The sequence below is a fragment of the Typopeltis vanoorti genome, chromosome 4, assembly GCF_054136105.1.
Source record: "Typopeltis vanoorti isolate ZY-2024b chromosome 4, IOZ_Tvanoo_1.0, whole genome shotgun sequence".
In the NCBI taxonomy this organism is placed as follows: Eukaryota; Metazoa; Arthropoda; class Arachnida; order Uropygi; family Thelyphonidae; genus Typopeltis; species Typopeltis vanoorti.
Genome location: NC_143552.1, coordinates 23,921,569 through 23,946,935, shown reverse-complemented (window position 1 = coordinate 23,946,935; position 25,367 = coordinate 23,921,569). Strand labels below are relative to the sequence as shown.

The window sequence follows — 25,367 nt, the reverse complement described above, 5'->3', positions numbered from 1 at the left end:
TTCTCTTCATCTCTCACACTACTACTGTTTTCATTGCTAAGCACTTCAGTGCTACTCCTGTACTACTCTGCTGATCTTTCACTTCACCTCTTACTTCTGATCTCATGCTTACATCATGTGCTGCACTTCCATGTGGCAATAATTTCTCCAATTCACTCACTCCAAAGCCTTGTACTTCCACAAACTGCACTCTTCTCCCTTTGCAGAGCTCTGTCAGCATACCATTCATGATTCTAGCCCTCTGTCTCAACTCATCATTGTCATACTTCAGCAACACACTGACATACTTTCCCACTATTGTGGTGGTTGTGGGAACAAATGATTTAAATGGACATAAGGAGTTTTTTTTATTGAGAATAGTGAAAAATAACAAACTTGCTTGTTTCCTTCTCATATCCAAAGCCTGAATTATCTTGCTCATTATTCTGCATGGATAGCAGACCATATGGGCTCTCTCATTAACTCATCCTTTAACATTGGCTCCTTACATTGCTATTCTTGAACCATTTATCACCTCTTTTTCTCTCTTTTTTGTTCTTTCTTCTTTCATTTGATTGGTTTGCACTCTTTCATTTGTTTCCACTAAACTTCTAATATTACTCTGTATATTCCTCTTTTCATTTTGAATAACTCTTTCTTTAAATCTTACATTTCAGCAATTTCACTCTGTCTCTTGCATAGCCTTGCTACCTCTCATTCTGCCGCACTGTACTTCCGTTTCATCATTCCTATTTCATTTTGCTTCCATATCACTTTGGTTTCTTCATTCCTGCATTCTTTCACTCCCTCAGCTGTTTTGTATTCGCTAACTTGTAGTCTAACAAAATATTGCACTTTCTACAAATTTCTAGTTTGATCATAATTCTCAACCATTTGTTGAGCTGGTGTGGAGACATCTTTCCATATATGTGTTGAATTCATATAGACTTCTAATGATGTGGCCTGCCTCTTTTTTTGATAGAACATTTTAAAATGAAAGCTTATCCTTTTCAGTTTCCAGAGTAAATTTAACATGGCAGTTTTAGGAATTGAAATGTTAAACTATCATCATTATACATATGGTTTTAAGGTAACTTGGGAATGAACTTCATATTTTTCCATGTATGAATCGTCAGCAGGAGTAGAAATGAAACTTTGATTGCTAGAAATATGATTTAGCAGTAAGCTCCCCACTGTTGATTTTGAAGTGATTGAAGGTTGGAAAAGATTTGTGAGGTCAGGAGGGGTTGAGAGCTTCAAGGATACTGATGGATTCTTCACTTAGTGTTTATGAATAATGACAGCACATCTAAACTCACAAAAGTATATGATGGGCTGGTTTGAATGTCTGATAATCTCTACAAAATGAGTTGAGTTTTTCTTGAAGGAGTTTGAGTGCCTGATATGAATCTTGAGAAGCTTGGATAAATGTTTAGAGAGATGGTGGTGGTGGAGGGAGGAAAGAGCAGAACTTATCAGACGAAGTGGCTGTTAGTTAATAGACAGCAGAACAAGTACAAGTTTATTTTATTATTTTTACTTCACATCACTATCCCATAATTTACATCTTGTATCTAGTTTTGATTTAGCTTTGGTGTCCTTCTGGATCTAGCTCTCCTAGTGACTCTTCCCATAATGTTTTGCATTTGTGATACTGAGGCTCTCCTGCAGAACTGTTATACCCTTGAAATGGAGATTGGGTCCCTATTGCGTGCATCATGCAAAACATACATGATGCATGCATCAAAAGATGTACAATGCATGACATCTTTTGATTAGGAAGCATATGATTAGGAGGAAAGGGATAGAAACTGGCAGTTTTGATGTGGGAACCAAACAGTAGACCTCTTCTGATCTCAAGACGGTGGTATGTGATCAGAATGCTGAGTCATCCACTGCCCAGATGATTATCAACAGGCTGAGAGATGAAAGATTAGCAAAAAATAATCATAATAAAATTTAGACAAAAAATGGCAGGAGAAGACACAGAGAATGACCAAGTTATAGGTCTGATGTAGTTAGAGGTTCCTTTAAAACATTGCAGATGTGATCGATTATTATACTTTGATTCTGCAATGGAGACAAATTTGGGAAAAAAAGCTGTTGATAGTCCTCTAATAGTAATTCTTAGACTGTCATAATATGTGGTAAAACACCATCACAACTTATTATTGGAGATTTGAAGTGGCCGATGCCATTTCTAGAGTGTGGGCTTCAGCACCTGTTTCTTATGTGAGGACCTTTTACGATTCGATGCCAAACATACTGTGGAAATGCAGCATCTCTGCTATTCAAGAGTATACCCGATGGTTGTTTCAGTAAGAAATACATATTAATAGAATTGTGAATAGACATATTAATTAAAATTATAATAATGGAATTAACTCGTGTAAAATATTATTTCTTAGTAGAATTTTCGCCAGTATCACAGGCATCTTCAGTACATGTATAAAGCTAATTAAACAATAACTGACAATTCCAAAAGGCACCAAGTAGCTAATGTAAGATAACTAAAAAAGGTCAATAAATTTCCTAACTTATTTGGAAAAAAAAAAAAGGTAAACACACACACACACACACACACACACACACACACACACACACACACACACACACACACACACACACACACAATTAAAAAACTTAGGAAAGATTAGCTGATTTATAAAATAAACTATTGGATCTGTTTAAGTTAGAAGAGTGAAGTAAAGTTTCACGTTTCTTTATAAAGCTGTTCCATGAGGAACCGACTTTTGTGAAGGACTCTTGTCTTGTTCCAGTGAACTCTGTCTAGTGTTGATGGCATGTTCTGCAAGTCCAGACTGTTCAGGTTCAAGGTATTGAATATAAGACTGGTGTTCTTCTAGCTGAATAAAAGCAGATCTCCTTGTTTGTCTGAAATAAGATAACCCACATGAGCAAGGAATCTGGTAGACACCTGGATAACTGAGATGTGGAAGCTTGTCCTTTTGGAGAAGTGAGAAAGGTGGAGATTTTCTGATTGGTCAAAAGGCAACAAAAATATTTAGTAGTTTTAAAACTTTTGCTATGCATTCACTAATGCCTTGCACATAAGGGATAGGAATACGAGTTATTGCTTCTGTATTTGAAGAGGAAGATATATCAAAACTAGCTCTTTTGATGAAGGAATTCTTATATCCATTAGATAAAAAGGAGAAAATAATATTTTATGTGAGTTAATTCCGTTATTATAATTTTAATTAACACCCGATAGTTAATATACAAAATTAAATTTTATGGTAATTCAGGGACTGCATTTCTTACTCTGCTAGGTAATGCTTGGATGGCATTTGAGTAGTGATTCACTATGCAAGCCATTTGGGCTTGCATAGTGAATGTGTTGTCTTTACAACCTGTATATTTTCTTTGTATGAGTGGCATGCCCAAGAATCTGCTATTGTCTTTGTATAACTATACCAACACCACACACACACACACACACACACACACACACACACACACACACACACACACGCTCGCGCGCGCGTGTATATATATATATATATTTGGAGTATTCTAAATATATATTTTTTTTTTATCCTATAGTTCTCTGTAGATAATGAAAATCATCCTAAAGATATTCACATGCTGCAGTGGTATTTGAATTCACAGCATGCAGGATATAAAGTAGAAACTGTGCACTTGAGAACAAGGCTAGAAAATTATGAAGATTATTATATACTGTAAAATTTTATTATCCTTTTGTGTCTATTTCTATTGTCTTGTCCTTTTTCTATGTCGCCATTGTAAAATTTAATTTCTCCTTTATTTATCTTACGTATTGTTCTCTTTAAATCTTAATTACACTTATATTGCACTTGTTCTGTGCTCTTAGTAAAATCCTTCTCTAGTAAGACTTTATTCTCATAACTTGTATATTTCTCTTGGCCGATCTTTACATATAAGAATGATGCTAGCGGTTTGGGGGACAAAGGGAATATTAATGGTTGATGCCAACTTCCTTGTCTCTACGCTGGTTCTAATTCCTTTTTCGGATTCAGGGAAAATTTATTTTTTACTGCGTCACCCCGAATCCTAGATTTACAAAGAATGTAGAATCAAGGAACCAGAAACAGTTTAGCTTACAATCTTATATTACTATAGGTTACGTTTGCAGTCATAGCCTCACCATAAATTAATCTCCCGCCGTGGTCCGTATTTTATGAGCAAGTGCAACAGAGAAGAAAATCAGGCAAGTCATCAGTTAAACAAAAAGAACAAAGCATTTAATTTAATTGATACATATTACACATTATGAATACACTCTGATTAAGTAATCTGCAATTGCTAATGAATGATCACTAATTTCACATTCTCTATTTCTGTCTTAGCATGTATGACAAAGAACTTCATTTATGATTTACGACTTATATTTGAAAGATCACACTTATTCATCAATATTAAAGACATTTGTTAACTGAATTACTAATGTAGCTCCACGTGCTCTCATACAATTTCTCTCACAAAATTCTCATAACTTATTCAATCATTAAAAGACACTATTCCTAGGCTCTACATGCTCTCGTACAATTTCTTTCACAAAATACTCATAATATACTCTATCATTAAAAGAAACAATCTCTAGAGTCCTTCCTAAAATTTACAAATATCCTTTTAGTACACATTTACATAAAAAAACTAGACTGTACATTACCAATTGCTGGGGAAACTATTTGGCCACCTCACATATCTCGTCAGGACAAATACTTTTGACTCGCGTTCCTTCTGCTTTTTCTGAGTCATTCTTCAAGGGTTCGATCTGCACATACTTCTGCCTCCAAAAATAAGTAGACGTTATTCTTTGGTGAACTGGCTCAACGTCGTAATGAAATCTCCATAAGATTATGGAGATTGCTTAAATCTCCATAAGCATCGGAGAGGTTCCTCAGTCATTATCTCGAATCCGCGGGGAACGAGGGGATGCCATGAGGAGGCTCCACACACCACAGCAAGACTGTATGAGACCCAGAGCGTAAGAGAACACAAGCCTAAGAGTAAAAAGCCTTTTTTCTGGTGCTGCACAACTTTTTAAATTGCGTGCCGCACGTTAACACTACGGCATCGATTTCTCCTCCCAGTTTTTTAGCGTCACTTCACGTCACCCAGTATTGAGCGCCACACACGGAATCCTTAGCGTGATTCTCGGAATGCATGGGGGGGGGGGGGAAACTACTTGCTTACGAAAAGGGTGCACCTGTACTCTTTGTTACATGTGTTTTGATTCAGCCACCTTTTATTTAATGGGATTATCTCTTTCTCCCAGCAATTTATAAGTACTTACACTTAAGCAGTAAGATTTAAGCAATTTAGCAATTCATAATACTTTATATTATAACAAAATAAATGAAAGATTCTCAGTTTAGTAATATTTTAGTAATTTACAAGAGTTTAGTATATTCTGATATATCAATAATTTATTCAAAATATAACCCCATGTTAAGTCTGAAGGAAACGTAAATTAATCCAATTTTAGTTTCATTCAGAACTTAACAATACGATATAGAGAAAGACAACATTAGTTATTTTCTTAAAAAGTTTTGAATAACAGTAACTCTTTGTATTTTAGTTTATGAAATATTTCTGATAGGTTGAAGATGATAGTTCTTCTACTGGCAGTTGTCATAGTCGTCATAGCAGTAGTAAAAGTTGTCAGAAGGTGGAGATGGAAAGTGAGAAATCTCGAGATAGCCCTGTTGGTTCCGTATCAATGGATGTTGATGACCCTAGTGCCAATCCATTGCAGATACTCATTCGTGCAGCATCTATGATGAATCCTCAACAGTTTCAGCTACCAAATGATTTAACATGCACAACACAACTACCAGGTAATTGTATTGTACTTTGTGTGCAGTAGCTTATTTATTATTCCAAATCTTTATTTAAAAGCCAACTATATGGGATTGCTGAACTTATTTATGTAATGGAATGTTATGCATATTTGAAACTAGGGATGTGCTGAATATTTGGTTTTGCTTCAGTAATGTAGAAAGAATTGAGGTTTCTAAAATTTACTAGTAAGCTTATGAGAACAAGACTGGAATCTGAGTTACTTTGGCTTGCACTATTTAAACAACATGAATGTTGCCCATGACCCATGTATTTTTGTTTTATTAATGCATTGAGTAAGTTTCACTAGCCTGAACAACCAAGCTTTGAATTTGGTTTAACTAAGTTCATAAAATTTGAGTCAAGTGCAGGATTACCTCTTCAAAACCACTTGAGTTTAGAGATTATCATGAGCCTTAATTATCAAGTAGTGCATGAATGTGGATTGATCTGTTATTTTACAATGCAGAAATGTAAACATTTAGGCTGTTCTTTGATAGTTACTCTTAAGCACTGACTGCTATTCACTTATGAAAAATACAATTCTCTGAAACAGCGTTTCCCAAACTTTTCCTACGATGGAACACTTCACAAATCCTGAAATTTTCACGGAACGCCTTGATTATTTTGTAATGTATTAACTAATTGTTAATTTAGCTGATTTTTTTATTATTAATTAATAATCGATCATTAATAATATAAATTTTGATCACCAAAAATTTATATTATTATTATAAGTACTTACGAGGGAATGCAGACTTTTTCTCTTGTGTGCCGATAGTTTCCCCCTCCTTTTTTACATCCTGGAGATCACTTTGTAGGCTGCTGGTGGATTGCTCACTATCTGTTGTGTCACAAATACCTTCAATAAGAGATTTCTTAATACCAAAATTAAACAAAGTCCCTTGTCACTTATTCATATTAAAATTTAAATCTGCAGGCCTATTACTTTTAAAAAATCATGGCACTATGGTTTCAAAACTTTAACCCTACAATACGAACTTGTGAAGAAAATATTCAGTATTACTAGATTTGAGAACCAGACCTTGATCTTCTATTTTAGTGGAAAAATTTTCTTTATACTTCCTTGCTGATTGGTCACTAACATTTGCAACACAGATGTTATTTCTTTCAGTTTTGAGAACAGAGGATACAGAGCCCATTGTTGTAATCAGCTTGCAGGCAATTTTTATAATCGGTCATAAACAGCGGTATTCTCTTTCCCGATTGTTGAAAGATTTCGATGTGTGAAAATTAACGATAATTCATGAATATTTCCATGTTTAAAAATACACGGCTTGGTCACCAACATTTGCTACACAGATGTCATTAGGCTTTCTGGGTCTGAGCTTTTCGACATATTCACGAATATTATTCTCCTCAGAATATTTCCACTATAAAATATTTATTCATGAAAAATGCTTAGAAAACTAAAACGACAAATTCCAGGAGAATTTGACATTTTAGTGTCACTCGCGGAACACTTATTCATCTTCCGTGGAACACAGTTTGGGAAACCCTGCTCTGAAACAAAATTGCTTTGGTATTGAATGAGGGTTCTTGTCATGTTATGGTTTCCGCCTGGTCTCTGATGAGAAGTAATGGTTTGAAACATCTGTCAGACCAGTGAAACCTTAATCAAAAGATTGAATAAAAGGTGAATATACAGACATCTCAACAACATGCATCTTTTTAGTAGACAAGCTAATCAACTTCAATGCTGCAGATTGTATTTTCATAAGCTCTCTCTGGTCAGTTTTCAAAACTTTCAAAGTTTATATATATATATATATATATATATATTTATTTATTTATTTATTTCTTCATTTATGTTCATGCAGTTATATGATTAGGTGAAGTTTTTTTTAATCTTTCTTCATTCTGCAATTTGGCTGAATTGCTGAATATTCAGGTAAAGCATAATTAAATTTTAAACAGTGTGAATTAACTTTTATAAACAAATGCTTTGAACAAAAAAATACCCATTGGAAATTGATAAACATTTTTAATGCATGTATTCCCCCTCCCTAAAAAAACATTTGTTTATAAAATTCAGTATGCTTTGGCCAAATATCCAGTGCTTCAGCCAAACAGAGTATTCTGTGCTCTAGAGAATTCCTGCTTCAGCACGCCCCTATTTGAAAATAGTTTAATAATGAAAAATATCATGTGATAATATTGTCAACAAGATATTGTATTACTGTATTTTGAGAATACTTATTTATTCTTCTTCACTCCATTGGAAGCATTGGGCCTCTTCTGAGAATTCATTATAACACTTGTTTAAATGGAATACTATAAATATAAACAACGTGCATAATGATTTCTCTCTTCTCTTCTCTCTCTCTTTATCCAATTTCATTTATTTAGCTTATGATATCACATAAAAAATTATGATTTAAAACATTATACACACATACAAAACTTTCAAGAATTACAAAAGAAAGTAAATTAGAAAATAAGAAACAAGGCAAATTTTCAGATCTAAATGTTGCAGCCACTGAATTTCCTCAGGAGATGCAGTAAGAAAATCTTTTTGATTGCCTCTGAATGCTCTAAATGGGCACTCACTGGTGATGTTAAAGCCTGGTTTTCTTACCCATAATCATATGATAGTGAAATCCACATTCCCTATTTGTGGAGGGAATAACTACATTGACCATGACCACTCTACACTCTATTGAGGATACTCAGATCTTTATCTCGTATAACCTAAGTATAAAGTCACCTTATATGGAACATACTTTCAGACTGCACTCTGTATGTAGAACACAGTCTCTCTCTCTCTCTCTCTCTGTGTGTGTGTGTGTGTGTGTGTGTGTGTGTGTGTGTGTGTGTGTGTGTGTGTGTGTGTGTGTGTGTGTGTGAGAGAGAGAGAGAGAGAGAGAGATTCACTGGCTTTTTATTAGGTTTTCTTTGATGTGTTTTAAAATGTGAAATAACTGTATGATATATATGAAATAACAATTTAAAATTTGCCTGTGGTGGTTTGCAAGAGATAATTACAGGGAATATGTTGAATTATTTTTTTCACCACCCTAGTGTCAAAAATTCTAAAAAAATTTAGGGTGATTGGTTTGTGTAATTTAATAATCTTACTTCTCCTGTGGAGGATTTAAAGTATTGCCAATTTAGTTATGTGTGTTCAGTTTTTCTAAATAAATACTTTTCTGCATGGCATTATTTTTCTCTCAGCATCATCACTGAATATAGGCTAGGGATTTATTTTTAGTTCAATGGTATTAAAGAATGCTGTGTAGGACTTGAATGTGTTAAGCAGTTAAGGCCTTTGATCAGGAGTTAAAATTAATATATCCAAAATTTTGAGCGACTTGATACAGATGTATTTTATGAGGTTAGAGGAATGTTTTAGAAATGAGACTGACTTAAGCATAGTCTTTTAGATTGCATTATTGCATGAAATTCTGTATAGACAGGCTTGTTATAGTTATCATTTTCTGGCTTATCCTCTAAAGTGGAATACCAGGTATTATGGCATTCTGACACAATTAAGAATTCACAATAAACTCTTTCAGAGTAGTCTGTTGATTGTCAGGGCTCCTATGTTGCTTTCTTCTAAAGCATTCCTAACTTCACCAACTCATCTGTAACTTCTTCTTCTTCTGGGTTTTGGGTTTTGCTACCCCCCCCCCTTTTTTTTTTTTCCAAACACTATTTGTTAATCTTTCATCTTACTTTCTGCTGAAGAATGATATGATTTTAGATGAACTCCATTTACACACACTCAAATAATAATGTTAAGTTATTTTCAAATATCTTAATTTTTAATATGGCCTTGTTATTTATGACATTAGCTTAATTTTTCTCAGAACCACTTCTATAGTGAAAGGAATTATAATACCAGAGGAAAACTCATGTAAAATACTTTCTTAGCATATAATTTTCACCTAAGTATCATGCATTATCAATACAAGATCATAGAATGGTAATTTAACATTAACAGGCAATTCAAAAAAAGTCCCACCTAAGTAGTTAATCTAAGATAACTATTTAAGTTAGGAGGGAAGTAAGATTTCACACATTTCTTCATAAAACTATTCTATCAGGAAATAATTTTTTATGAAGAACTCTTGTCTTGTTCCAATGAATATAGCATGTATTCATATATGATCATCTAACTGGCCTATTAAAAAAAGCCCATGTAAAGATTTCTTTCATTGTGAGAATATTCAAACTCGGGTCTTTTCTTTCAAAGTGTGCATGTCCTGCTGTTCTTCCAACTGCATATGGAGAAATAAGGAAAATAATTAAATAGAGTTAAAGACAGAGGAGAATTATGTAAAGAGTACAGAAATGCAACAGATGGCGACTCTCACACAAGCAGTCCACTAAAAGGAACGTAAGCAATCCCGATTCATTTCTATTTTCTCATGATGGGGTATAATGGAATAAATACAGCACATATAAATGTTTAATAACTCCTATATTTCATCTCTGTTTCTTCAACATCATCAGGGAAACAATATTAAAATTGCAAAAACACACACAAATTTGCACAAACACAAAGTGGAGAAAAGATTAGACTGAAAATCTAGAATCTAAATAGTTGATCATTTCTATTGTGTTCAGTCCCATGCACCATCTAGCAGTCAGCCTGTGGAACTTCATTACTATTGTACCTTGAAATGAGATTCTAGGTCCCTACTCTGTGTTTGGAATGCCCTAGAATAGCCATTACCTACCTTGTGTATATATATATATATATATATCAGTGGCATCGCTTGCCCATTTCGGTTGGGTGTGCTGTCGTGTGGATTATGCAACCCGCACTACAAATTTCACACCAATTTGACCATATGCATGGGTTTCCGCAGAAAATTTTCCATGGGGAGGGGTCAAAGCTTGGAGACAAATAATTACATCAATAAATTTTTATTGATGTAATTATGTAATTACACCAATAAATGTCTTTTATCATTTTTTGATGTAATTATTTGTCGATGTAAACTATAATACATTATTTTCATTTTACATCGATTTTAATGATCTTTAATTCTCGGGGGGAAAAAAGTATTCAGAAATAATACATTCTTTAGCACAATTTCATATATAAAAAAATTGACCAGCATATTTTATTAAAAATTAACAAATTAATTAATCTCAAAATCCTAAATTAAATTATTTCAGTTTAATAACAAAAAAATCATAAAACTAACAAGTAAAATAATAAATGTATTTTTCTGTTTAAATCTGTTTCACTATAAATTTGCAATTCACACTTCACTCAGTAATTCACTAGACATAGAGGGCAAACAAACACTGGTCGCTGTTCACAACAGTAATGAACATTTTTTTCACAAATCAGAAAGAGATGAACCAAAAACAGGAACACGTGTTTAATTGCAGCAATAAAACACGTGTTCTATAGTTACCCTGCCATGGGCCAAAACAGGCCAACCCATAATAAAATTTAAGACAGAAAAAGCATCCCATGGTTGAGGGTGTAAGGTTACATATCTGATATCTCAATCACTTTTACAATTATAATTTGTGGAATGTTTTACTCCATCCCGGGGGATCCTCTCTGCACATGACCGTATGATTGCATTTTTATCAATGTATGTATGAAAGTTTGAGAGTACATAGCGCATCATCGCTCATCTTAATTGGTTCAATGCAATTCATTGCAGGATTACTTTGAATACTTCTGCAGTGGGGGGGGGGGGACAATTGGTTTGTTTCAGGATTTATTAGAAAACAACATTGAAGGAGAATGCTATATTTGGTTGGTATATTTGAAATAGTCAAAGATGAAAATATGTGAACCATCATTTATAAGACATGTGAGAATAGGAAACGAAAGGAAAGAATAAGTGTGAGTAGAAATACTTTCATTAATGCTAAACGAATTATTAATAATTAACATTTGTGATAGGTGTGTCCTATAAATTGCTGGGTAGGGTGAATAGCACGAGCCTATAAAGTCTAGACATGAATAAGGGAATTTATGATGGCATAATTAAAAAAAAAAACTAATGAGGAGACAGAGAATATGGCAGGAACAAATATGATTTGATGCAGCAGCCAATCATTTCATAAAATTTGTTGCCCATGTTATGTGTATTTCTCTGGTTTGTGTATGTTTCGCTCTGTTTTCCAAGAATTTTCTTTTATTAACTGAGACTCAGTGTACATAACATCCGATCATTATCGGAATTATCCACACTTTCAGGAATCCTACATTCATTAGTTTTTTTTATAGTATCAGCGATTCGCCTGTCTATCAATCTCACATATGCTGGTATTTTTTTGTAGATCAACAACGTCTTATAATACACAGAATATTCATTTTTATTCAGGAATAGATTTTTTTTACTGTCTGTTGTTTCCGAAGACTAGAATAAAAATGTGTATACTGTTAAAACACTTTGCAACCTCAACAGATGCTATACTGCATAGCAAGAGAAACATTTTTTTTTTCTCCTAGCACATTCACTTTCAAATTTTCAGTTCCAGAAAACACGTGTAACAGCTGTTTGTAATACAGCCATCGGATACAGAAAGCACTCGACTCATGACAAGTGACAACATTCAGTTGGATTAGTTGACACAATAACCAATCACATCTGCAAGGTGCTGGGTGAGCTCACCCAACCTTGCCTTATCAGTGGTTTAAAAATACTAGAAACCTAAGAATTTGACCCGCTGCGCCCTTTTTACATCTTTTAGGAGGACGCAAAGGCGAATGCATTTTGAAAGCACACCTGGGCTATTAACACGAATGTGACACAATACGTTAATGCTTCATTATCCTTGTGATGAAACATTAATATATTGTGTTTAATTTTAGGAATCATGCAAAGTCTGCAAACAATTAGGGGAGTCTTTAACGGGAATAAATGCAAAAATATCGGTGATACTGATATTTCGTGGATGAGCACCACACACCTAGCACATTCGGAATATTTGCCCCTGATATATATATACAGTAAAACCCCTTTTTTTACACTTTTCAGGGACTGATGGAAAAAAGTGTAAATAGCAGGAAATGTAAAAAAACATTAAAAAAAGGCTAAAAGATAACTTTACTACTTGTTTGTTAGTCTATATACTCGATTACAAAATTTAATAACTGAAAATAAATGAATTTACAATTACTTATATATATATCTATTTAAAAAAAATCTTTAAGGGTCTCTTAAGGGTCAAAGCTGTATAACTGAGAGGAGACCTCCACATAGCCTTTAAAGGAATGCGGAGAACCGACCAGGGCTTCTGACCTAATGTCCAATCCTCACCTTCTCGTGGTGCAGCCTGTTGGGTATCTACTTTGATACTGAACGAACGAGGATGGGCTGGCAATTTGGGATTTAGCTGACCAAATTGTATTCTTATTGGTTAAACCAAAATAAAAAATGATGGTACAACATGACAAAATTTCATGCCGGCTGGGGCGTCGCCCGGTTAAACAAGGCCCCCGTCGTTTTCGCCAGGGAACCAGGGCGAACAGCGAAAAGTCAGCTACTGGAACAAATCTGAAAACAAACCCCAACTCAACATCACCAGAGTTAAAGATCGGTACTATCAACGTAAGAAGCCTGAATGGCAAAGAAATGGAGCTAGCTGAGGAATTAGATAAGTACCAGATCGACATAATAGGGGTGACTGAAACAAAAAAGACCAAAACTGGTGAGATCTTTCTGAGCAATAAATACAAAATGTTATATTCAGGCAATGACAATCAAGGAAAAGAATGAGTAGCCATAGTATTCAACACAAAATACGAGGCTAATCTTCTTGAATGGCAGTCAGTCTCAAGTAGAGTAATGTGGGCAAATATGAGAATGGGGAACTGGACAATGAGACTTATTTGTGCCTATGGTCCCACAGAAGGTTTTACTAAGGTAGAAGTGGAGGAATTTTTGAGGCTTTAGAAAAAGCAACTGACACAATGAAAAAGGAAAAGTTGGTCCTTCTTGGGGATCTAAATAGCAGAGTAGGAAATGATTGTGAGACATACAAAAATATTTTGAGAAAATTTGGAGAAAAGAGCAAAGCTAATAATAATGGCAAATATCTGTGGGATTTCTGCTCAGGACATGGACTGGTTATTACTAACACCATGTTCCAACATAAAAATGTGCACAAATTCACATGGAGAGAAGAGGCTAGGAATAAAAAAAGTCTCATTGACTATGTTATTGTTGATAGTGGTGTTTTCTCCCTGGTGCAGGACACCAGAGTGTACAGAGGATTTGAAATTGGAAGTGATCACTATTTAGTCTTGAGCAGGATAAAATTGAATTACATATTGAAAAGAATAACATGTAAGAAAGTTTTAAAGCGAATAAAAGTTGAGCAGCTCTCAGATGTGAACTGTAGATTAAAATACAGAAACATTATTGAAAAGAAAATGAAAGTGTTTGAGAACAGGAATCAAACCTTGGAGATTCAGTGGTAAACTCTGAAGAAAACATTGATTGATTCTGCCAGAGAGGCATGTGGTGAGGTTGTGTGCACGGATAAAAAAATCAGAACTCCCTGGTGGACACAGGAAGTTAAAGAGGCAGTGAATGAAAAGAAGAAAGCATATCAAAAGTTCCTGGCAAATAAGTCAGCTTTTACTCTTACAGAATACAGAGACAAATGTAAGAATGCTAAACAGTGTGTAAAACTAGCTAAACAAAAGTCATGGGAGGACTTTGTCAAGAATATAGAAAATAAATATTAAGAAGGTGGCAAAATATTCTGGAGGTTGTTGACGAAGCTTAGGAATGGAGGAAAGAGTGCTGTAAAAGGAGTTAGAGATGATAAAGGTGACATGAAAACAGGAGAAAAAGATATCCTTGAAGTATGGAGTAATTACTTTGAAAAACTGCTAAATGAAACAAGCAGTGATGACAGCACAGTGATAAAAAACACTGACAAGGCATGCAGTCAGGAATACATATCCATACATGAAGTAGAAAAAGCCATCAAAGGCTTGAAATGTGGAAAGGCAGCAGGAGTAGATGATATTCGACCAGAAATGCTGAAGTATGGTGGTATAAAAGTCTTACAGTGGCTGCACTGCATAGTTCAGAAAGCCTGGACAGAGGTGACGAATTCCCAATGATTGGAGTAGAGCTCTCATAGAAAAAGGGAAATAAAACCGAATATGAGAATTACAGAGGTATTTCCCTACTGAGTGTTCCTGGCAAGATCTATGCAAGTATACTTGAGAAACGGTTGAGAAGAATTGTGGAAGAAAAGCTTGGTGAAGAACAAGCTGGATTCAGGCCAAATAGAGGCTGTCAGGATCAGATCTTCACTTTACGACAAATAGTCGAAAAAGCATGGGAATATAACAAAGATCTGTATTCAAGTTTTGTCGATTTGGAAAAGGAATATGACAAGGTGCCAAGAGAGAAGCTATTCAATACGCTGCAGTTATATGGCGTCAATGAGGCATTATATCAAGCAATACTTAGTCTTTATTTGAGTTGTAAGTCAGCAGTTAGAATTGAAGGAAGTAGAGGAAGATGGTTTAATGTTAAATCTGGTGTGAGACAAGGATGTACATTATCCCCTCTGTCATTCATTATCTAAATGGATCACATTATGAAGGAATGTGGTATTAAACCTGATATCAAAATTGGAGATGTTAATGTCAGCTCTTTGCTTTATGCGGATGATGTTATACTTCTAAATAAATCCGCTAGAAGTCTGCAAGATTCTCTGACTAAATTGAATAGCTGTTGTAATAGATATGGTATGAAGGTCAGCAATAAAAAGACAAAGACAATGAAAATAGGCAGAATCATTGAAAATGTCAACTGTGTTGTGAATGGAGAACTTGTGGAACAAGTAAAACATTTCAGCTACTTAGGCACGATTTTTACTGAAGATGGTAAATTAAATATAGAAATAGACAACAGAATCAGCAAAGCTGGTATGGTGGGAAGTCAATTAAATAAATTCATATGGAATAAGAAAGAAATTAGTCGGAACACTAAATTAGCTGTATACAAGACAGTGTTCAAACCAGTTTTAACTTATGGATCTGAGAGCTGGGTCAGAAGTAAAACACTTGACCAAAGACTAGAGACCGCAGATATGAGAGTCCTGAGAAAGATTAGAGGCGTGAACAGATGGCATCAATGGCAATATCATATTAAAAATGAGGATATTAGGAAAGAACTTTACATTGTCAGCATCCAGGAATGCGTTAGCAGAGCTAATCTCAGGTGGTATGGTCACTTAAATAGAATGGGAGAGACAAGATTAGCAAAACAAGTGTTCTCTGCCAGGTTGGCAGGAAAACGACCCAGAGGAAGACCAAGATATAGGTGGATTGATACGGTACAAAGTGCCTTAGACGATAGAAATGTAAGTTCTGGTAATGTTGGAGTCTTGACAAGTAACAGACTGATATGGAGGAAAATTGTAGATAGGAAGTTAGTAATGATGTAATTTTTTCAATTAGTGCTGTCATATCCTGTACACCCCTTGAGGGTACATGGCAGGATTTGATGATGATAATGAAGAATCTTTAATTGTTGATTGTTTTTGCTTTTTTTTTTTTTTTTGACATATCACCAGATTGCTTTGCATTGAGTTCAATGCTTGACCTGTTTTTTACTATCGTGTTCAAAGTGGACACGGAGAGTCCAAGATCTTTTGCTAAATGCACACGTGTTCCGACATGCCAATCTACACATCGCAGAATTGCCATCTTTTCTTCTACCGAAATCAGTGTTACTAACATGGATAATGTTAGTAACACTGATTTCGAAACTGCAACTTGAAAGCAACTTTCATACTCTAAATTATGTAGCAGAAATTCTGCAATATCAATTCGTACTGTGATTGTAAAATCATGGTATCGCTCATCACTACATTACTGCTGCAAATGTGCAGGTCACTATGATGGCGGAAACAAAACTACAGCCGAAAGCAACTCCATTTGGGAACAGAAATGCGTAGATTTCCACAAAAGATTCTAAAATCAGTATTGCCACCCAAGAAAAAATGCAAATCACGGGAAATAACGCCCACATCAAGTTGTTAATGGCGGGAAAACAATATATCATAAGAATAGGCCTTAAGATGGGACCACCGGAAAATGACATAAATGGCAGGAAAACGTAAATTGCGGGAACGTAAAAATGGAGTTTTACTGTATGTATAAAGGAGAGAAAAGAGTGAACAGAAACTGGATACAAGGCAACATTCACTTAACCAGTTTGATATAAAAATTCCCAAGAACTTAGATGAGACTTCTGGGTAAGGGCTGAAGAATCTTTAGTTATAAAGATACTTATTCTTGCTATATCTTTAGTTATAACAGGAAGGTATATTTCAGAATTGTGTGTTACTGACATGGAGGATATGATAAGGATCGGGTTAGTTCCCCAGACATTCTTAAGGTATCTTACATTTTAATAAGAGAAGACCGTATACTAAATTTTGTACTCGTCTTCAATCATTTATTTAAAATTGACAAGTTTAATTCATTCTTTGTTACTGTACTAGTTGGTTGGTAAAGGAATACCAACCAACTAGTACAGTAATCTTCATTCCTGCTAATATTAATACTTTGCCCTATTGTATGTGTTCCCTAAATAATTCAGTCCCATAATATGCTAGTACTTGATATTATCAAGAAATTAAAATACTGCATATAAATTTGTGTAAAAAAAAAAAAAAAGAACCTAAAATTTCAAATTGTGATGAACACAGAATTAAAATGCAAATATGGCTTGAATGTAGTATATATGCTGTTTCTACTACTTTTGTATAGCTGCATAGAACTTGATGTATAAATTAATGCATGCTATTTCTGGTTGTTGATATCACTCTTTTATATTTCAAATTTCTCTTACTGTTTCATGTTATGGAAAAATGGGTAATGGTGGTGATTAGTAAAATATGAAGTAAATTGTTAATTTTGAAAAACAAAATAAGATATGACTGCGTGATATTCCTGTAAATATTTTAAATGTTCACAGTAGTTTCTGAAATTAAAATTTTTGAGTATTCTCAAAATTTAAAATGAAGAAAATGACGTAAAATGATGATGTATATTATTATTTCAAATTTTTTTTTATTATTATTATTAATTCTGTCACTGTGTACTGTTCATATAACTTTGGAATGACTTGTAAAAAGTTTATGATATAGAAATATTAATTTTGTTTCAGGTTCTAGTAAAAGACCAAGGCCTAGAGAAGGAAATAGGAGCAATATGAAGAAACTAGCTCATGAATTAGATAATGGTTTAGTTTCCTTACCAGCCAAATTGTGCTTCCAATGTAGGAGGTAAAGTTGTTAATATAAATTGAATACTTTTGTGTTCTATCTGATTGTAGGATGGTATCTGGGGAAAGAAATTTTATGTATGTAGAATATTTTGTTTAAATACACTTTGTTTTGCAAAGTATAAAAGTATACTTATGAGGGAGACTGTTCTGAATTATCTCTGTAAAATGAAATATAAATAATGTTATAAAGAGTTGGTACAAGCATTGATTACTGAAAATGAGCCGATGGAAAATATCCATAATATTGGAAAAGAGATGTTGGGCCAGACAACAGGAAATATCAAGGTGCAAGGAAATGTGATGGAATGACAGGGTACAAAAGTGTATTAGAGAAAAGGAAATGGCCAAGCATAATTGGGATAGAGTAGGTGACAAGAATAGCAGAACAGAATAGAGAGAAGCAAAGAAAAAGGTAAAGAGAGCAGTAGCAAGATCTAAAGCTGAAGCCTATTAGAAACTTAGAAGACTAGAATAAAAATGTCTCTATACTGTTAAAAAACTTTGCAACCTCAACAGATGCTATACTGCTTAGCAAGAGAAACATTTAGCTTTTTTTCTCCTAGAAAGGGAAGAGTATTTTGAGAAATTAAGGAAGGAAGTGATTAGGAGTATACAAAAGAATAGAGGATCCAATAATGGGGCCAGTTCCTAACATAACAAGAATGGAAGTGGAAGAAGAAAAATGGAAGGGGCAGTTGAACCTAACAACATGTCCATAGATGTCTCTGTGAATCTCCATAGAGACCTGGCAGATAACCAGGAGATGGTTGAAGAGAACAGATGTAGCTGAAATTAGAATGGCAAGTGTAAAAATAATCATAATTTAAAATTCTGAATATTTATACAAATGCTTTTTGTTATTATGTTTATTAGTTTGGGTTTCATAACACGCATTGTCGACACTTGTGATGTGCCCGTTATTGATGTTATTTTGTCAAAGTGATATGTAAAGAAGTTAAAAAAATGTATGTACTTACCAGATTTGAATAGTCGTGTTACTCTAAACAATTTTTATTGTAGTTTAAAATATTAAATTGTGTTTTATGAAGACATTCTTTTGTCGCTAACGGAGACAACGTGTCAGCCATATGTGTGATCGACAGCTGACAAGGAGAGCGTTCGGTATCAGAGTAACGGGAGTAAACAAGAGAACATTCGGGAAGAAATAAGAACACAGGCCGTCAGACATTTAGATTAGGAGGAACTTAAGTTTTTTTTATGTGACAGGTGGAGGAAAATTAATAGTGTATTCCGAAAAAGTAATCGTGGTTTTATAAAACTATGAAGTTTCAAAGTGAAATAAGTATTGATAAATAAAAGAAAATATTGCTATAGATCGTTTTAAAAGGAATATTCAAGGAAACTCTAATTGGAAGATTTATACTAGATTCCGAAAAGGGAATCATAGAACTGTGAGTTTTTAAAGTGGAAGAGTTAAGACTGTCAATAAGCATTAGTGAATAAAAGAAGAAATTGGTATTTACGTTCTAAAGGAATGTTCGAAAAAACTCTGATTAGGAAGTTTCATCTGTCTTAAGGATGCTGGATCTAATTATTATTTCTATTGGAAAGGAGACAGAATTGAATCAGGAAGAATTAATGTGTGATGAGAAAGGATCCTATGAAAATGAAGAATAAAGTCATATATCTTCGGAAAAGGGCCTTGACAGAGAGAGAAACTGGCTATGAACATTTGTCATTGTGCAAACAAGGTGTTTAGTCTAGTCTTAAGTGCAAGTTTATTTTTAAAAAGGCTTTGGATCCAATTACTTCTGTAGTTAGTTATAGTTATGTAAAGTTGTTTGAAGTGTATATGTATTGTTTTGTTTTATTAAATGTGTTTATTTTGTATTTTGGTCTTGAGTCAGTGATTTTTGGATTCTGAAAGAAATAGTAAAAAAGAGGTCATTGCACCAATCAGAGTGAACCCTTGTTCAATAAATAAATAAAAGCACTTGGAAAATTAGAAATAATTGTTATAGAGAGATCTCATAAAACTCAGGATAGATTGAATAAAAGTTGATATTATCATGACTATAAAAAAATAATTGTTGAACAGAGATCATCTCTATATACAGGATTAATATTAATTAAAAATCTCCTCCAATAAACAAATTGTAAAAGAAAGGATTTTTTATTATTTAATCTCTTTATTTCTAACAATTATTTTTTTTATTTCCGAGTGTACCTATATATTAGATTGCGCAAGGGTTCACTCCGATTGCTGCAATGACCTCTTTTTTACTATTTTTTTCAGATCTAAATAAATCACTGACTCAAGACCAAAATACAAAATAAACACATTTAATAAAATGCAAGCACTTAATATATATACACTTCAATCAATATTACATAATTAACTACAAATTTAATTGGATCCAAGGCCTTTTAAAAATAAACTTACACTTAAGACTAGACTAAACACTTTGTTTTCAAAATGACAAAATGTTCATAGCCAGTTTCTCTGTCTGTTAAGGCCCTTTTCCAAAGATATATAATTTTATTCTTCATTTTATAGGATCCTTTCTCATCATTCATGTAGCACACATTAATTCTTCCTAACTCAATTCTGTCTCTTTTTAATAGAAATAATAATTAGAGGGGTGCTTAAGGGTCAAAGCTGTATAACTGAGAGGAGACCTCCACATAGCCTTTAAAGGAATGCGGAGAACCGACCAGGGCTTCTGACCTAATGTCCAATCCTCACCTTCTCGTGGTGCACCCTGTTGGGTATCTACTTTGATACTGAACGAACGAGGATGGGCTGGCAATTTGGGATTTAGCCGACCAAATTGTATTCTTATTAGTTAAACCAAAATAAAAAATGATGGTACAACATGACAAAATTTCATGCCGGCTGGGGTGTCGCCCGGTTAAACAAGGCCCCCGTTGTTTTCGCCAAGGAACCAGGGCGAACAGCGAAAAGTCAGCTACTGGAACAAATCTGAAAACAAACCCCAACTCAACATCACCAGAGTTAAAGATCGGTACTATCAACGTAAGAAGCCTGAATGGCAAAGAAATGGAGCTAGCTGAGGAATTAGATAAGTACCAGATCGACATAATAGGGGTGACTGAAACAAAAAAGACCAAAACTGGTGAGATTTTTCTGAGCAATAAATACAAAATGTTATATTCAGGCAATAACAATCAAGGAAAAGAAGGAGTAGCCATAGTATTCAACACAAAATACGAGGCTAATCTTCTTGAATGGCAGTCAGTCTCAAGTAGAGTAATGTGGGCAAATATGAGAATGGGGAACTGGACAATGAGACTTATTTGTGCCTATGGTCCCACAGAAGGTTCTACTAAGGTAGAAGTGGAGGAATTTTTTGAGGCTTTAGAAAAAGCAACTGACACAATGAAAAAGGAAAAGTTGGTCCTTGTTGGGGATCTAAATAGCAGAGTAGGAAATGATTGTGAGACATACAAAAATATTTTGGGAAAATTTGGAGAAAAGAGCAATGCTAATAATAATGGCAAATATCTCTTGGATTTCTGCTCAGGACATGGACTGGTTATTACCAACACCATGTTCCAACATAAAAATGTGCACAAATTCACATGGAGAGAAGAGGCTAGGAATAAGAAAAGTCTCATTGACTATGTTATTGTTGATAGTGATGTTTTCTCCCTGGTGCAGGACACCAGAGTGTACAGAGGATTTGAAATTGGAAGCGATCACTATTTAGTCTTGAGCAGGATAAAATTGAATTTCATATCGAAAAGAATAACATGTAAGAAAGTTTTAAAGCGAATAAAAGTTGAGCAGCTCTCAGATGTAAACTGTAGACTAAAATACAGAAATATTATTGAAAAGAAAATGAAAGAGTTTGAGAACAGGAATCAAACCTTGGAGATTCAGTGGCAAACTCTGAAGGAAACATTGATTGATTCTGCCAGAGAGGCATGTGGTGAGGTTGTGTGCAAAGATAAAAAAATCAGAACTCCCTGGTGGACACAGGAAGTTAAAGAGGCAGTGAAGGAAAAGAAGAAAGCATATCAAAAGTTCCTGGCAAATAAGTCAGCTTTTACTCTTACAGAATACAGAGACAAATGTAAGAAAGCTAAACAGTGTGTAAAACTAGCTAAACAAAAGTCATGGGAGGACTTTGGCAAGAATATAGAAAATAAATATCAAGAAGGTGGCAAAATATTCTGGAGGTTGTTGAAGAAGCTTAGGAATGGAGGAAAGAGTGCTGTAAAAGGAATTAGAGATGATAAAGGTGAAATGAAAACAGGAGAAAAAGATATCCTTGAAGTATGGAGTAATTACTTTGAAAAACTGCTAAATGAAACAAGCAGTGATGACAGCACAGTGATAAAAAACACTGACCAGGCATGCAGTCAGGAATACATATCCATACTTGAAGTAGAAAAAGCCATCAAAGGCTTGAAATGTGGAAAGGCAGCAGGAGTAGATGATATTCGACCAGAAATGCTGAAGTATGGTGGTATAAGAGTCTTACAGTGGCTGCACTGCATAGTTCAGAAAGCCTGGACAGAGGGACGAATTCCCAATGATTGGAGTAGATCTCTCATAGTACCCATATATAAAAAGGGAAATAAAACTGAATGTGAGAATTACAGAGGTATTTCCCTACTGAGTGTTCCTGGCAAGATCTATGCAAGTATACTTGAGAAACGGTTGAGAAGAATTGTGGAAGGAAAGCTTGGTGAAGAACAAGCTGGATTCAGGCCAAATAGAGGCTGTCAGGATCAGATCTTCACTTTACGACAAATAGTCGAGAAAGCATGGGAATATAACAAAGATCTGTATTTAAGTTTTGTCGATTTGGAAAAGGCATATGACAAGGTGCCAAGAGAGAAGCTATTCAATACGCTGCAGTTATATGGTGTCAATGGGGCATTATATCAAGCAATACTTAGTCTTTATTTGAGTTGTGAGTCAGCAGTTAGAATTGAAGGAAGTACAGGAAGATGGTTTAATGTTAAATCTGGTGTGAGACAAGGATGTACATTATCCCCTCTGGTATTCATTATCTATATGGATCACATTATGAAGGAATGTGGTATTAAACCTGATATCAAAATTGGAGATGTTAATGTCAGCTCTTTGCTTTATGCGGATGATGTTATACTTCTAAATAAATCCACTACAAGTCTGCAAGATTCTCTGACTAAATTCAATTGCTGTTGTAATAGATATGGTATGAAGGTCAGCAATAAAAAGACAAAGACAATGAAAATAGGCAGAATCATTGAAAATGTCAACTGTGTTGTGAATGGAGAACCTGTGGAACAAGTAAAACATTTCAGCTACTTAGGCACAATTTTTACTGAAGATGGTAAACTAAATATAGAAATAGACAACAGAATCAGCAAAGCTGGTATCGTGGGAAGTCAATTGAATAAATTCATATGGAATAAGAAAGAAATTAGTCGGAACACTAAATTAGCTGTATACAAGACTGTGTTCAAACCAATTTTAACTTATGGATCTGAGAGCTGGGTCAGAAGTAAAACACTTGACCAAAGACTAGAGACCGCAGATACGAGAGCCCTGAGAAAGATTAGAGGCGTGAACAGATGGCATCAATGGCAATATCATATTAAAAATGAGGATATTAGGAAAGAACTTTACATTGTCAGCATCCAGGAATGTGTTAGCAGAGCTGACATACCATCTGAGATTAGCTCTAATCTCAGATGGTATGGTCACTTAAATAGAATGGGAGAGGAAAGATTAGCAAAACAAGTGTTCTCTGCCAGGTTGGCAGGAAAACGACCCAGAGGAAGACCAAGATATAGGTGGAATTGATACGGTACAAAGTGCTTTAGACGATAGAAATATAAGATCTGATAATGTTGGAGTCTTGACAAGTAACAGACTGATTTGGAGGAAAATTGTAGATAGGAAGTTAGTAATGATGTAATTTTTTCATGTAGTACTGTCATATCCTGTACACCCCTTGAGGGTACATGGCAGGAATTTGATGATGATGATGATGATGATGATAATAATTAGATTTGGCATCCTTAATACAGATGAAACTTCCTAATCAGAGTTTTCTCGAAACTTCCTTTAGAATGTAAATAGCAACTTCTTCTTTTATTCACTGATGCTTATTGACAGTCTTTACTGACTCTTCCACTTTAAAAACTCACAGTTCTATGATTCTTTTTTCGGAATCTACTATAAATCTCCCAATTAGCGTTTCCTCGAATATTCCTTTAAAAACGATCTATAGCAATATTTTCTTTTATTTATCAATACTTATTTCACTTTGAAACTTCATAGTTCCACGATTCCTTTTTCGGAATATACTATTTATTTTCCTCCAACTGTCACATAAAAAAAACTTAAGTTCCTCCGAATCTAAATACCTGCTGGCTTGTGTTGTTATTTCCCTTCGAACGCTCTCTTGTTTACTCCTGTTACTTCGATACCGAATGCTCTCCTTGTCAGCTGTCAATCATACATCAAACTTCTCAACAAGCATGCGCACTCCTTGAAAGTGGCAAGCAAGAAACTAAATATAATGGCTGACACGTCTCTGTTAGCGACAAGAGAATGTCTTCATAAAATACAATGTAATCTTTTAAACTACAATAAAAATTGTTTAAAGTAACACAACTATTCATGGATATTATTTCTGGGAAAAATCCCATGTTACTCCTCTTAACAAACTAATATATTTACGGCTATTTGCCTGCTTCTGTTTAGGAGTGCCCCAGTTTAAATGCCAATGGCTCTTTTCTCACGGATTCTTAGGGCATTGTAGATGTATATTTATCAATAAATATATGTTGCATAGAGGACAAGAAATTTGCACATACCTTTTTCTGGGTGTTGTGGCTCTTCTTCTTACGCATTGTCCAAACTACTGTGTGTGTGTGTGGGGGGGGGTTGGCAAGTGGGTGAATTGAAATAACAAATAGAAAAACCCGGGTTTTTTTGAATAACATATATATATACATATATATTATAAGGGATGGGCGGAGTGTTTTTTATATATTTATATGAGGTGGGAAAGGGTGAAACAGCAACTGATTTTTGGAGGGGGGGTTGACGGGGTGCGGTCCGTTTCGACTATTTGTGGTCATCGTCGGAACACATGGAGGAAGTAACGGAAAAAACTCACGTACAAAGATTATTTACTAGTATAATTTTTGCCTGTGTGGCATCTTCGGTACATTAAGCTCAAATTAAACAATAACTGACAATTCCAAAAAGCGCCACCTAAGTGGCTGGTGTAAGATAACTAAAAAGGTCAATAACTTTCCTAAAAAAATAAAAAATAAAAAAATAAAAAA

General features: G+C 34.5%; 1 protein-coding gene across 1 annotated transcript in view; it reads left to right on the top strand.

Moving 5' to 3' along the window:
- Positions 1–25,367, top strand: part of LOC150107164 (PHD finger protein 12) — a 664,368-nt gene that overhangs the window by 90,853 nt on the left and 548,148 nt on the right. The window contains exons 4-5 of the mRNA XM_090391685.1: positions 5,588–5,825; positions 17,970–18,087. Coding sequence (XP_090247811.1) covers positions 5,588–5,825; positions 17,970–18,087 — 356 coding nt within the window. The remainder of the gene's footprint in view (positions 1–5,587; positions 5,826–17,969; positions 18,088–25,367) is intronic.